This window comes from Hevea brasiliensis, chromosome 14 (assembly GCF_030052815.1).
Source record: "Hevea brasiliensis isolate MT/VB/25A 57/8 chromosome 14, ASM3005281v1, whole genome shotgun sequence".
Lineage (NCBI taxonomy): Eukaryota > Viridiplantae > Streptophyta > Magnoliopsida > Malpighiales > Euphorbiaceae > Hevea > Hevea brasiliensis.
Window position 1 is genome coordinate 77,111,288 of NC_079506.1, and position 14,141 is coordinate 77,125,428.

A 14,141-nucleotide genomic window follows, 5' to 3' on the forward strand; every position below is an offset into this window, starting at 1 on the left:
ACAAAAGACAATATGACACTTAGCGCTTGATTTGAGGAACAAGGTATGGTGAACAATTATTTAACAAACTTGTATTATTTATATATAATCTATATAAAGGTCAAATAAAATATAAATATTATATAAATATTTTATTATGTAACAATATATATTTTAATATTTAAATAAAGATAAATTTAAAATTTTTAAAATTAGTGAGAACAATATTGATAACAACAAAATTTTATTACTTATTAAAATTTGTTCAATTCATTAATTTTAGTGGGTTTTAAAAAGGGATAATTGTTAAAAAATATATAAACACTTCAAATTTTTGTAATTTTATCATAAACTTTGAAAATTACCAATTAAACCCTAAATTTTGAGAGGAGTTGCAATTGTAGCCTACCATTTGTTCCATCGTTAATGGGGTAATGGCATGCCATGTAAGATGCCAAATCAGTGCCATGTCAACAAGGGATAATTGCCAAAAAAAAAAATCAGAACTTTTCAAATTGTTGCAATTCTACTCTAAACTTGAAAATTAACAATTAAACCCTAAACTTTGAAAGGAGTGCAATTACACCCTGCCATTTGTTACATTATTAAAGGGGGCAACAGTGTATCATGTAGGATGCTAGCTTCGCGCCATGTCAACCATTACTAATCCACAAGACTGCACAAGCTCGCCCCTATTTAATTTTTTGCTTTGAATTTTTTGTTTCACTACTTGCACCTCCACATTTCATATTCTATTTGAATAAAATCTAGTCTTTGTAGTGAATCTCTCTCTCTTTGTGTATATCAATGGCAGAAAGACATAGAGATTGTCACTCGACCCGCTCCATACAAGTTTGGCGAGATGCTAGGACATGGCACTTTCCCTATGGTCCACTGTGCTCACAATTTGCAAATGAGAAAGAGAGCATGGGGATAAAGGTGCTAAGCAAAAAGAAGGTGATTAAGGTCGAGATGATGGAGCAAATCAAGAGGGAAATTGCTATTATTTCTAGTAGTTGATATCTACTATTGATTTTTATCACAGTCGCGACGTTTATCACCGCGAATTGAAGCTAGAAAATATTCTTCTCGATGAAGATGGCAACTTAAAGGTTAGAGATTTTTGAGCATGCCGTTACCCCCCCTTAATAATGCAACAAACGATAGGCGCAATTGTAACTCCTTTCAAAGTTTAGGGTTTAATAGGTATTTTCAAAGTTTAGGGTAAAATTGCAACATTTGGAAAGTTCAAGTTTTTTTTTTTTTTGGCAATTATCCCTTGTTGATGTGGCGCTGAGCTGGTCTTACGTGGCATGCCGTTACCCCATTAACAATGTAACAAACGGTAGAATACAATTGCAACTCATTTAACTCCTTTCAAAGTTTAGGGTTTAATAGGTATTTTCAAAGTTTAGGGTAAAATTGCAACATTTGGAAAGTTCAAGTTTTTTTTTTTTTTGGCAATTATCCCTTGTTGATGTGGCGCTGAGCTGGTCTTACGTGGCATGCCGTTACCCCATTAACAATGTAACAAACGGTAGAATACAATTGCAACTCATTTAAAAGTTTCGGTTTAATTGATAATTTTCAAATTTAGGATAGAATTGTAAAATTTTTGGAAGTTCAGTTTTTTTGGCAATTATCTCTTAAAGAAAGGGGAAATTACAAAAAAATATGTCATATGGTTTTACGCAATTTTCATTTCAGGGTATGAGATTTACTTACAAGGAAATAGTATCTTATATTTATTTGTCATGAGCAAACAATGTCATTTTGCCTAACGCCATTTAAGCTGACTTATGTGGCCTTAAAAAATATTTTAAAAATATTTTGAGTAGATTATTTAGTAATTAAAAATTAAAACTTCAAATTAAGATATTGGCAATAACGTATGTGGAGATGGATAAAGATGGAGACTGATTATAATTCCAGATAACCAGCTAAACAATAAGAGGAGGTTGGAGAGATGATGTTGATGGGTTATGGTAGCAACCAACTGTAAAATGAAGTCAAAACCCATTAGTATGGTTTACTAATAACCCCAAAGTAATGAAATTCATCAGCAGAATGTATGAAAAAAGAAGGTTAATAGGGGAGAAAGAAGAAAACATGTTCAAAGGGATCAACAGCCTCATCTATAGAAGGGGGCTTCTCAGTTGCCTGCATATAAACCCCTTACATCATTAAGTTAATAATGTTCTGTTTCTGATGAGAAAAACAGGGCAAAATAGAATATTTGTAAAGCTTTATAGAGAAACCTCTCGTTTTCAAAATTTATTTGATGGGTCCAAGAATAAATTGATGTATTTGCTGTTTCTTTTGCTAAATATGTTAAAGTGGAGAAACTAAATAAGACTACTCTATTTTTTACCATGTTCATCCACCGAATAAAATGTTATCCACTTTGATAATGCATGACAAGGCATAGATTAGAATTAACATTCATCTAAGGAAGATACGGGGTGAATTTAGAATTGCAATGTTCTTAAAGTATAAAGCCAAATAAACAACATCCAATACCACATAATGATGACTTAAGTCAAAATCTGAATCTATCTAGATTGTTAATTTTAATTTTTAAAGCTAAGTCAACATTGTCAGACAACGTAAGGTCAAAAGTCATGGTTTGCTAACGGAAATATCATACTACCACCCAACCCTAAGTGAAAACAAATGAAATTACAAAATATTTTTTTTGTAATTTTTAAAAAGAAAATTTAAAGTCCCTCAACATCTTGATATAAGTGAAAGTGCATTGAGAGGCTCCCTGCCATCCAAGTTAATACGAGAAAAAATTATAGTTTTCTTGAAGTCCTTCGTTATGACCTACAGGGTGAAATACCTGAAAAATTGATGAATAGTTTGTGCAATTTCCATGAGCTGGACTTAGGTTCCAAGTTCCAACTCTTTCAGCGGCGAGAATAGTGAACATTTTTGGCAACTTATCAGGTTGCATCCACAGTAGTTTAAGGAAAATAGATCTTTCTGATAATAATTTCAATGGTAGTCTTCCTGATAGCTTGAGACAATTTAACAATATAGAATATTTCGGTCTCTCTCATAACTGCTTTCTGAAGACTATCAAGCTTTGAAAGAATTACCTCTAAATTCCAATTTGCTTAAATGGCAGTATACCAGCAAATCTTGGATAGATTTCCAGACTAGAAATTTTGGAGATCAGCAACAATTTCTTAAGGCAGTATCCCAGAAATTCTTGGACAACTTTCCAACCTAGATATTTCATATAATTCATAACAAGTCATTGATTGTATAGTCTCCCAGCTCCACTTGGTTGACATCAATTTAGGAAATTAACTGGAGAAACTTTATGTAATATGATGTTCTACACAAACTGCTGTAATATTTATACATGCAAGTGTGTACCTTTAAGGATATGAGGAATATTAAATCAAGCAAACAATAATTAACCATCCTAAATTGATAGGATACTTAAATATCTTAGTTTGACACAAATATGACAACACTCACTAGTTGCCTCTGATAAGTTTATCAATCAGTGGCAATCAATGGAGTATTGAAAGGCTAGGATGTTTAAATTTTTGCTTGATAGCTTTAGCAGGATTTGGATAGCAACTGTGGCCATAAGACAACAAAATCACGGAAAATTCCAGGAGGTGAGACTGAGAGGCAAGGAAGTGAGCAAATGAGCCAAAATGTAGAGATCACCTACGGGGGAAGAAAGGAACAAGGAACCAAAATGGACCAAATTTCTGATTTTGTTTTGTGATCAACATTGAATATATTGATCTGTAGAAATTATATTGAATGGAAGTGGAGCTAGCATTTTAAAGAACCACAAGTAATTAGGCAGGCATAACACAGTTGAAGGACTGCTTAACTTTCGATCGAGCTTTAGTTCAGTAGATCCCACTTATAAAAAGGAAAAAAAGGACTGCATAACTTGGAAGGAGCACTTCAAAGTTGCAGAACAGGCCTCACAATTTAGCACAAAACTAGCTTTAATTCAAACCCAGAATCAATATACATGTAAATTATAAAACTTGAGTAAGCAATGCATTTAAGCCAACAATAATGAATCTAAATTCACCCAAAGCAAGCAAATATTTAATCAGAAAAATACTAAAGTTTCAATACTACAATTTAACATCAAAACTAATACACTATTCAAAAGGAAATATTATAGCCTATTCAAACTTTCAAAAGCTGCATTTTACTAGAAAATGCAATTGCAATCCAATCAGGCTGTGCAGCTGACCATTGCAGCTGGTTGATTTCAGCAGTAGCAGAGTACATAGACATGGGATCAATCCCGTTAGGCCCAGCAACAGTAGGCAAGTCCCAAATGAGGGCCTGTGCATCATCTCCAGCAGAGCAAATGTGCCTACAGCTCTGCGGAGCCCAAGCAATGGCATTAACACTCGCTCGGTGCCTTTCCAATTCCGCAACAGGCATGGTTGGTGATCTAATATCCAAAATCACAACTTTGTTACTATCCATCAAAATAGTAGCCATGTACCTCAAATCCTGCTTATTCCAAGCCAATCTGAGCAAGGGCGTATCAGGCTGGGGACTCTCGTAGATGATGGTGGAGTGCTCCTTATCCCTCAAATCGAAAATTCTCACCGACCCATCTGCAGAAACCGAAGCAAAAACCCTTGCTTCTCCCCAAGCAATGTCGTGAACCTCCTTATCATGGGCAATTAGCTGGGTTTCAACAGCACCCCTTTCAATATCCCAAATAGTACATGTCGTATCAATGCTGCAAGTCCCAATTCTCTTGGGCTCGATCTCGTTCCAATCAAAAGACGTCAACGGAGCAAAAAATTCGCTGGTCTTGCTATTATTAAGGATGGAGATGGGTTCAACGGAGCTTTCACGGACTTCCCAGAGGCGAAGAAAGTCGCCGGAGGAGGCGAGGAGGTCGGAGGACTTGCGGAGAGAGGAAGGAGCGGCTGGATGGAACATGAGCTTGGTGGGTGGGTAGGGGTGGTCGAGGGAAAGAGTAGGATGAGTCTTGAAGGAGAGGGTCTCGAGGTCGAAGGAAAGAATGTCGACACGGTTGCTGTATTCTTCAATGAAGCTGCCGACGGCGATGCGTTGGTGGTGGTTGTGGTTGGGCGAAGGGGAGGAGGAGAAAGCCATGGCGTAAAGAGGGTATGGGGATTCATAGGTGATAGAATTATCGGATCGGAGGTGCGATTCTTGGGTAGAGTTTTCCATATTTTCTCGAGACAAAAGTGAATGGAAATGAATTTTCTGGGGAGTGTTTGGTTTTGAAGGGAAACTAACGGAAAGTCAATGTCTGAAGGAGGGAAAATTCAGCTCTACTTTCCAGTTTGTTGGATTTTAACGCCAGACTACCTACATTAAACTACTCGGCGGTCAAGGGCGACTGCATTCTAGTCTCTTGCGAGTTATAGTGGAATTATTAAAAAATATATATATATCTCCAAATTTGTCTTTAATAAAATTCATATATTTAAAATAATTTTAACAAAGTTATTTAAATCTAATTATTTCAAAGAAATAAAATTAATATTTTATTCTACTTTTATTTATAAACAAATAAATATAATATTTGAATTTCTAATAGAAGATTTGATTAGGCTTCATGAAAAAAACACAGGGAAAGTTAATATCAGGCTTATGGTATTCAACAACAACAATAAAAATAAAAATAATAATAAATAATATAATTATTAAATTAAAAATATAATTAAATTTATAAGTATTATATTAATTATTATAATTTATTGTACTTATCATTAAATGAATTTTAATTAATAATAATAATATAATTAACTTTTAATTGAATGAATTTAATTTAATTAGTTTAGTGTTTCATTTTGACAGTTTGGTTTGATTATAATTGCTTAGAGATTTTGGTTCTTTTAGTTTAATTTAATTAATCCAATAAAAAAAATGAACTAATCGAACTGAATGGAAATTCAACTAAGACTGTGTCGTTTTATTTACACACTATATAAGCCCATTACCCACCTTACGCTGTTCCTCCCATCCCTCTCTCACTTTGTCCTGTTCTTCTTCTTCCCTCCTCCAACATCCCTCCTCCGCAAGCCGCGTTAGTCATCGGCTTTGCCCCTTACAGCGGGAGCATTTCCATGGCAGCCATCGTCTTTGACTCCTTTGAAGTCATATAGTCGCAGAGCTAAAGTCCAGCAAAGACAATCTAGACTTAAAAATTGCTACAGTAGAATAGTAAGGAAGATGACTATTCAAATTCAAATTCTATTAATATTTTTAAAATTTAAATTCATCTTAAATTCAATTACAATTATTATTATTCTAAAAATATCTAAACCTATTTAAATTTATATATTTTAATTAGAATTTTATAAAAAATTATTTTTATTAATAATTTATATTTTAAAATTTAATAATTTTATAAAATATTTTAATTTTATTTTATATAAAATAAAATACATAAAAATTTATAAATATTATTATAACAAACATATATTTTATATTTGATTAAAATTTATGTAAACGGATTCGAGTAATGATACATAATATGTAAAATCTGAATCCGATTCAAACATAGGATATTAAATTTCAAACTAAAATCTCTTTAAAAACCCTGTTATATATTATCTAAACCTGATTATATATTACTCAAATCTATTTTATTAGTATTCGATCGGATCAGATACCTATAAAAATTTGATCCATTGTCATTCCTGTATATAGACTTCTTCCACCCCCACTCTCATGCCGCAGCGCACTCTCAATGCCCACTTACCGTCAACTAATGGCCGTGCACTCTCCCTCACTCAAAAGTCAAATCTCTATTTCTATTATCAAATCTCGTTCCTTAACTTAGATTCGTTCAAATCTCCATCCTCAACTCAGATTGGTTTTTAATCTCTATCCTCAATTGCATGTTGGGCGTTTGGTTTTTTTGAAATTTTGATTGGTTGATTGCTTGAGCTTGCTGTCTTCTTGTTGTTGACTTGTTCCATGTTGGTGTTGGGCTTTGGTTTTGAAAGATGAGGATTTTTTAATGATTATTTGATTTTCCTCTTGTTTTTGTAATGGGAAATCTATGATTTGTAATTTGCCATTGCCATAGATATTCGTAATGGAAACTATGATACTCATTTTCAAAATCTGGGATTATTTTTCAATGCAGAAACATTGATTCGTTGAACTTGAATAAATTGAATAGATTTGTAAAATCGCAGCAAGGAAAAATGCCAAAACTGAAAACCGAACCGAAATATTTTAGTTTGATTTAGTTCAATTTTCTTAAATATTATGATTGGGTTTATAAAAATAATAAAATTTAATTTTTGGAATTTAAAACTAAAATGACTATTTGCACAATTTACTTTTAACTTCTTACTTAAAATATATTTTTAACTTATAAATCAATTTAAAGATAAATAATTAATTGTTTGATAAAATTATTTTAAGAGAAATTTATAATTTGATCACTGGATTTTGATCGATATTACGATTTATTCCTAAATTTTAAGAATTAAATGATTTAGCCATTATTTTTATTTCGATTAAAATTAGAGGCTCTGCTGTCTAATTAAAAATAATTTCCTATTAAAAATAACTAAAATGATAAAATTGCCCTTATTCTTTATTTATTCTCATCATTTCTCGTCCTCCTCCTTGGCTCCTTCCACCTCCTTGCCTTACAAATTCAGCTCTCCATTTTCATAATCTGCAGAGACAAATTCTTCTCATTAGCTCCTAAACAATGGTTTAATGAAAGGATTTTCAGAATTCTTCACTCTTGCTTCCTGTTGCTGCATGTGGCCAAAATAAAAGTAGTTACCCTCTCCACTTGCTATGCTTCAATTAATTCCTTTCTCTTTTCCCCACCAACGCAACCATTTCTCTCTCCATATATCATTCACTCTACTTTAAGCTTCTGCAAACACTTGCATGCCTCTGCCCCTTCAAGCTTCAATGCATGACAGAGCTACCATGGTCATTATCGCTGACAGCAGCTTGCAACTATTTCTCGATCGAAGACTTCTCGAGCTTTAAAGCATTGAGAATTTTGATTGTGGCCTTAATTTCTTTCTTAGCGACTTTGGCCATTTTGAATGTAGGAATGGGATTGCCTTTCGCTTCAATGACAGATTGTTGGACCATTTTGGTCGTTTTGAGTGCAAGGAGGACATTTGCCATTATCGAGTTGGTGTTTTGATATTCATGCATTGAGTTGGAGAATTGATGGGTTTTTATAATTACATTGTTGGGTAATTGCTCTGTAATTGTTTGAATTTGTTGGTGATTACTCAAATTCGTTCTTGTTCTTGTTGATTTTGATCTTGCTGTAATCATTAAATTAGGGTGATTGATATAATTCTTTGAATTGTTATTGGTTTGTGTAGATTATGTAATTTTATTATTGTTATAATGTGGGAAGCTCAACTCAACTCTTATAATCAATATTCAATAAATATATAATATTCAATAAATAAATAAATAAATATATATATATATATATATATTCATTAATACAATATTTATTAGTGTCACTGTAGAGTTTTAAAATTAAAATATTAAATAAATAAATAAACAAAATAAAATCACTAAGCAATACCACAACTTATGAAAAAAAATGCAGATTAGACTCTGAAATAAAATGTTCATTCTATAACTTGGGAACATTCAACTTAGAGAGTTTAGATATTGATAATAGTTATAATCTCTATGACTACCTATCTCTATAATTGTAGCATCCGTCTAATTTAATGAAAATGCAGCAAACAAACAAATCACTCAAATTCTCACACAAAAGGATAAATTTGAGTTACATATGCACACTTAATACATATTGGAAGTCGACCTCATACTGGCTCTATGAAATCCAACATGTTCTCTTATTCCTTTTATGTGATAGTCAGCGATCCACATAGTTGTTGTACCTACCCTGCAGTGGCAAGAGTCGATTTATATAGCCATCATACTTATCTCGCCCATCCATATACATATGCATAGGAGTAAGCAAATTACTCAAGTTGCACCTACACTAGGATTCCAAATCCATAATATATATATATATATATATATATATATATATTTTGCATGAATACGTCAAGAAAATATAAATAATAATGAAATTATAAAAATAATCAATATCCAACTCACAAACTAATCGACTCGATAGCAATTGGTCGACTAGAAAGAAGAAGACAGCCAACCCTGATTACCTAGATAAATACATTGACCCCTATTAATTGACTAACAAAATAATTAAATTAAACTAAACAAGCAAGAAATAAATAATAGAATTTTGCCAAAATTTCGGTAGAATTTCCTTTGTTATTCTACCTAACCTCTTACAAAAACACTCAATAAAACGCAACACACAGGGCCTTAAGCTTATAACAATAATCATTATATGTCCATTCGGGGCCTACAAGAACCTTATCTAAGTCCAAATCTCTAAACTCCAGCTCGATCCCTAACTCCTCTATAATTCAAATAATTATCTTCAGTACTCCAAAAATTATTAAAATATTTCTAGAGGTCTTTTACATCGTTCTTATATTAATTAAATTTATTTTACTTAATTTCACTAAGTTATGAATATTTAACAAATTTATCAACTGGCTAAAACCTAAGTAAAACTACATAAGTTGAGTCATGTTTACCATTACAAATTTTACTACATGGAGCACATTTAGAATGTCTAAAAATACTAGAATTGACTGTAATATTGACTGTGTTCCAAGACGAGCCATGGGGCATCCAGATTAGGCCGAAAACTCGATCCTGGGCACCAGTAAACTATCATTAATCCGAGTGCATATCCGGAATACCGATAAGCTACTGTGACGGATTCGAAGACAATTTGTCGAAACTCCACTTCAGTTGCCTATCGCCCGGTTTAGTTTAGGCCATCAGATAAGTAATTCTTCATCTGAACTCTAATCAAGGCATGGTGGGTGTCAAATTGAAGCTTGCAAAGAGTAGATGGAGATTACTGGGCCCTATCATCCATTTTGATCACCAATTAGCCGGGATCTAGTCGAAAAGCCTAAAAAAACCTAAAACTTCTGTCTTTCCTAATTTTTTTTCTTCAGCTACCATTTTGAGCAAGGTTGGCCCCAAAAGAAAGCTAGGCTCATGAGGATTCTAATGCCACTTAAATCGTTCAAAAAGGCTACCGGTTCAATGTTGAGAAGTTTCTGCTTCCGCGTACATCGTTTCTCTCTCCTCCTCACTTAGCGCCGTTGTATCTACTCTTTTGTTGTTGTCCATGACTTCTAGTGCATCGCTAATAGGTGTGGAGTTGCTAGGGAAGGTCATCAACCGGTTAGTTTGGGTGGGGGGGGGGGGGGGGGGGCGCGGAGGGATTTGCCACACATGTTTCAATTCCTTTTTTTTTTTCCTTTTAATTACTTATAAATCCTTAAACTTTTGTAAGTTGTGCAATTAGCTCCTTTTCTTTCTTTCAATTAAGTCCAATTCACTATAATATAATTTTATATAATCTATTTTAATTTAATGTTCTTCAAAAATCAATTGTTAATAATAATAATAATAATAATAATAATAATAATAATAATAATAATAATAATAAAGATTATTATTATTGTTATTATTATTATCATTATTATTATTATTATTAAAGAAAACAATTTCTAGTTAAAACAATAACAACAATAACACAAACTTAAAATTATAATCAATAATAATATATATAAGTTATAATACAACCAAATTCGATAATTGAAATCTAAATTTAAAATTTTAAAATAATCGTATGAAAAATATTTAAATAAATTAATAATATTAAAATAATGTTAAAAATTAAAAAATGTTTTATATTTTAAAAAAATTGAAGTTGTTACACAGCCAAATATCCAGTATATATTAAAATTTGTTTTTTTAAATATTAATCTCTAAAAATTTGTATTAACCTTTATAAATATGTGTAATAAACTTTTATTTTTTTATTAATCGACTCTTCAAAATTTTTTTTTGATATCTAATAATTTATATATTATAATTTAAATTGAAACGGTAAAATTACTTAGTTATCATTAAACAAGTGTAAAAGACATATTGACTATATATATATATATTCTCTTTTAAATTAACTTTTTAGTGATGTATGCATAATTATTATTGAATATTTTTATATTTTATTTATTACATTTATAATTTTAATAAATTAGTATGTATTCATATTCAATTATTTAAATATATGTGTATTTAAAAATTATCACTAAATTATTGATAAAATAATTTTATAATTTTTTTAAAATTCAATGACATTATTATAAAAATTAATTTTTAAGTTTAAAAGTGTAAATTTTTTAAAATTTCTTTTATATATCTTTTATGACTTTTTGTTTACCAAACATCTATAGTTTGATTTCAAAAACTGAACTACACAGGCACTTTGTTTATATAATTCAGCAGGCAAATGTCTGACTTGTATTGCAAAAAAGTGACATTCAAACATTGATAATCCCTTAGAATAATTTATAAAACAACAACAAATAATTGGTCAAGTCAGTGACATGGAGTTAGCTGAAGCTGATTTTCAAACGAATTTTATCTGCAAAATTAGGAGTTTGAATCTTGAAGTTATTATTTTTTAAAAGATTTTATCAAAATACCATTCTTAAGTCGAGTGTGAGAAACCGTGTACTTTAAGGATAATAATAATAATAATAATAATAATCAAATTTAGCAAAGATTAACCTGCAGCTAGCAGCTTGTAAACGCTAAACTTCTTGCAGTGTGATAATACCTATTCCCTTCCTAAGCCTCAACCCAACAAAATCGACTACAGCAGCCTGTTATATTCATTTGCTAATCTATTTTGAAAATTCTTCAACTTCAAACATTTAAATTCGTCATCTATATGACGTAAGGCGAAAACTCATTTTATAAAGTAGCAATTTCCTTATTGAATCACTCCAAAATTAACTTTGTTCAAATCAGTCCATAAATTTTAGGTTTAATGTTCAATTTAGCTAATTTTTCAACTTTTTGTTCAAATTAGTCTAAAATTTTCATTCAACTTTTTATTGCAGAGATGAAAATGTTAAGGTGGATGAGTGACCATATTAGACTAAATAAAGTCCGTAATGAGAGTATTAGAGAAAAGGTAGGAGTGATGCCAATTGAAGATAAGTTGAGAGAAGGGAGATTGAGGTGGTTTGATCATGTAAAGCGTAGACATACGGAGGCTCCAGTTAGACAAGTAGAGCACATTAGATTAGAGGATATAAAGAAAAAAAGGGATAGACCTAAATTGACTTGAAGGAGAGTAGTACAACATGACCTAGAAGCATTACATATTTGTGAGGATTTAACCCAAAATCGTTCAGAGTGGAGAAAGCGAATCAATATAGCCGATCCCAAATTTTTGGGATAAAGGCTTAGTTGAGTTGAGTTGAAGAAACTAAAACATTTAGCTTAGCAATTTTAATTTGAACTAAATTGAGGTACAACTGAAAATTCTAGATTAATTTAAACAAAAAATTGAAAATAAGCTAAAGTCAACATTCCCAAAAAGTGCAAAGTAATGGGTATGCTCAAAGAATAATTCAATCATGCCCTTCAAGAAAATGTTTTGCCTGTTTAATTTGAACACAAGATAAAATAAACATTAATAGTCAAGATCAATGACTCAATCACAAGCTCTAGAGAAACATCACAGTAACAATTGTAATAACATGTCAAAGGGCGATTCAGTGCACAAAGTGTCTCATAATTGTGGAGCTCTAGGAAAAATTGATATATACAGCCTTACTTCTATTTTGTAAAGAGACTAATTTTAGTGTACAAAGATAAACGGCCTGCAGCCTCACATACATACTTGTCCAGAACAGTGTTACCTAATTTGTAGTTTGCTTTGGTTCGCGGGACAAATATGGACATAGGATACAGTACTTTCCTAGGTATATAATACCCAAGGAATAGGCTTAATTGGAACACTGTTTAGTGTCCCAGTACACAGAATTATACTAATTAGGATCCACACTATATATAGCGGCTTTTTTTAACAGAGATAGATATATTTATCGAATGTTTAATGTTTTTTAGAAATTTTAACCAATTAAAATGTAATTAAAATTTTAAAATTTAAGTAATAGAGTGCAATTTAAATAGGAAAATTTCAAATTAAAAACCAATTTTAATTAAATAAAGTTTATGGATAAAGATGTAGAATTTTAAGATAACTTCTATATATGAAAGGGATCAAATTTGAATATGCCATTTTTACGTTCTGGAACACTTCGGAGGGAGGGGCAATGTTTTAGGTAACATTGGTCCAGAACCAGCAGCAGGCTGAATTTTACCTCTGCTTCCGTTGTTCCATAAATAATAATAAATAATGTAATATATGTAAAATGCCCTCCATGAAAATTATTTTCTAAGAAAATTTTTCAATATTTGATTGAACATTAAACTAATGATATGTATTTATGTTATACATATATAAGTATTTTCATATTTTAATAAAATTATTAAAGTTCAAAAAAATGATTTTTTTTTTCAAGAGAAAAAATCACGTAATTTTTCATTGATCATTTTTCTAAATGCCCCAAACACAAAAAATATAAAAAATGTGTTCCAAGAAAATATTTTGCCAAAAAAAAAAAACCTAAATTAATAATCATAGGCACTTCACTGATTATGCAAGCTGATCCAACAAGACCATAATGCACGCAAATACAATGTCAGAACATCAAAGTACTAGCATTTAGCACCATGGGTCAACTACAGAATGAAGTTAAACTTGACTTCACATTTCTATGCTATTTGACGTGTAGTGCTTGACAAATTCTGCATCTTATATATATTATCTTGAAGAATTTCCACTAATAACAATAGTATTTTCTTCGTGTCAGGCAAAAAAAAGTACTTCAGCAAAAGATTCAGAAAGGATAATTAGTATTTGTAAGAAGCCAAAATAGATTAGGGAAACAACGCCAACATTAAAATCAATTCGATTGAAATGCACACCAATAGCACATTTATGGAATGTAATGTTGATTCATAAAGCCACTGGGGTTCAAGTAATAACGTTTTCAGAGGTCCAAATTGCTTAACAGCATGTGCTAGAGTAGCTGAAAGCAGCTGAAATTATGCCATTCTGCACTGTTTCCAGAAGAATAACATGTGTAGACTGGGATAAATTTCAATAATTATCCTTGAACTTATATAGTTGT

The 14,141-nt window shown here is 31.3% G+C and overlaps 1 protein-coding gene across 1 annotated transcript; it reads right to left on the reverse strand.

Moving 5' to 3' along the window:
* Window positions 1-4,033: 4,033 nt before the first annotated feature.
* Window positions 4,034-5,347, reverse strand: LOC110646941 (protein TRANSPARENT TESTA GLABRA 1). Its single transcript, XM_021800566.2, has one exon. The coding sequence runs from the start codon at window positions 5,179-5,181 to the stop codon at window positions 4,150-4,152; it is 1,032 nt and encodes a 343-aa protein (XP_021656258.2). The 5' UTR covers window positions 5,182-5,347; the 3' UTR covers window positions 4,034-4,149.
* Window positions 5,348-14,141: the final 8,794 nt, after the last annotated feature.

What these genes read in the sequence shown, in the direction of transcription:
- LOC110646941 (XM_021800566.2), bottom strand. Translation starts at nt 5,181, where the DNA reads ATGGAAAACTCTACCCAAGAATCGCACCTCCGATCCGATAATTCTATC.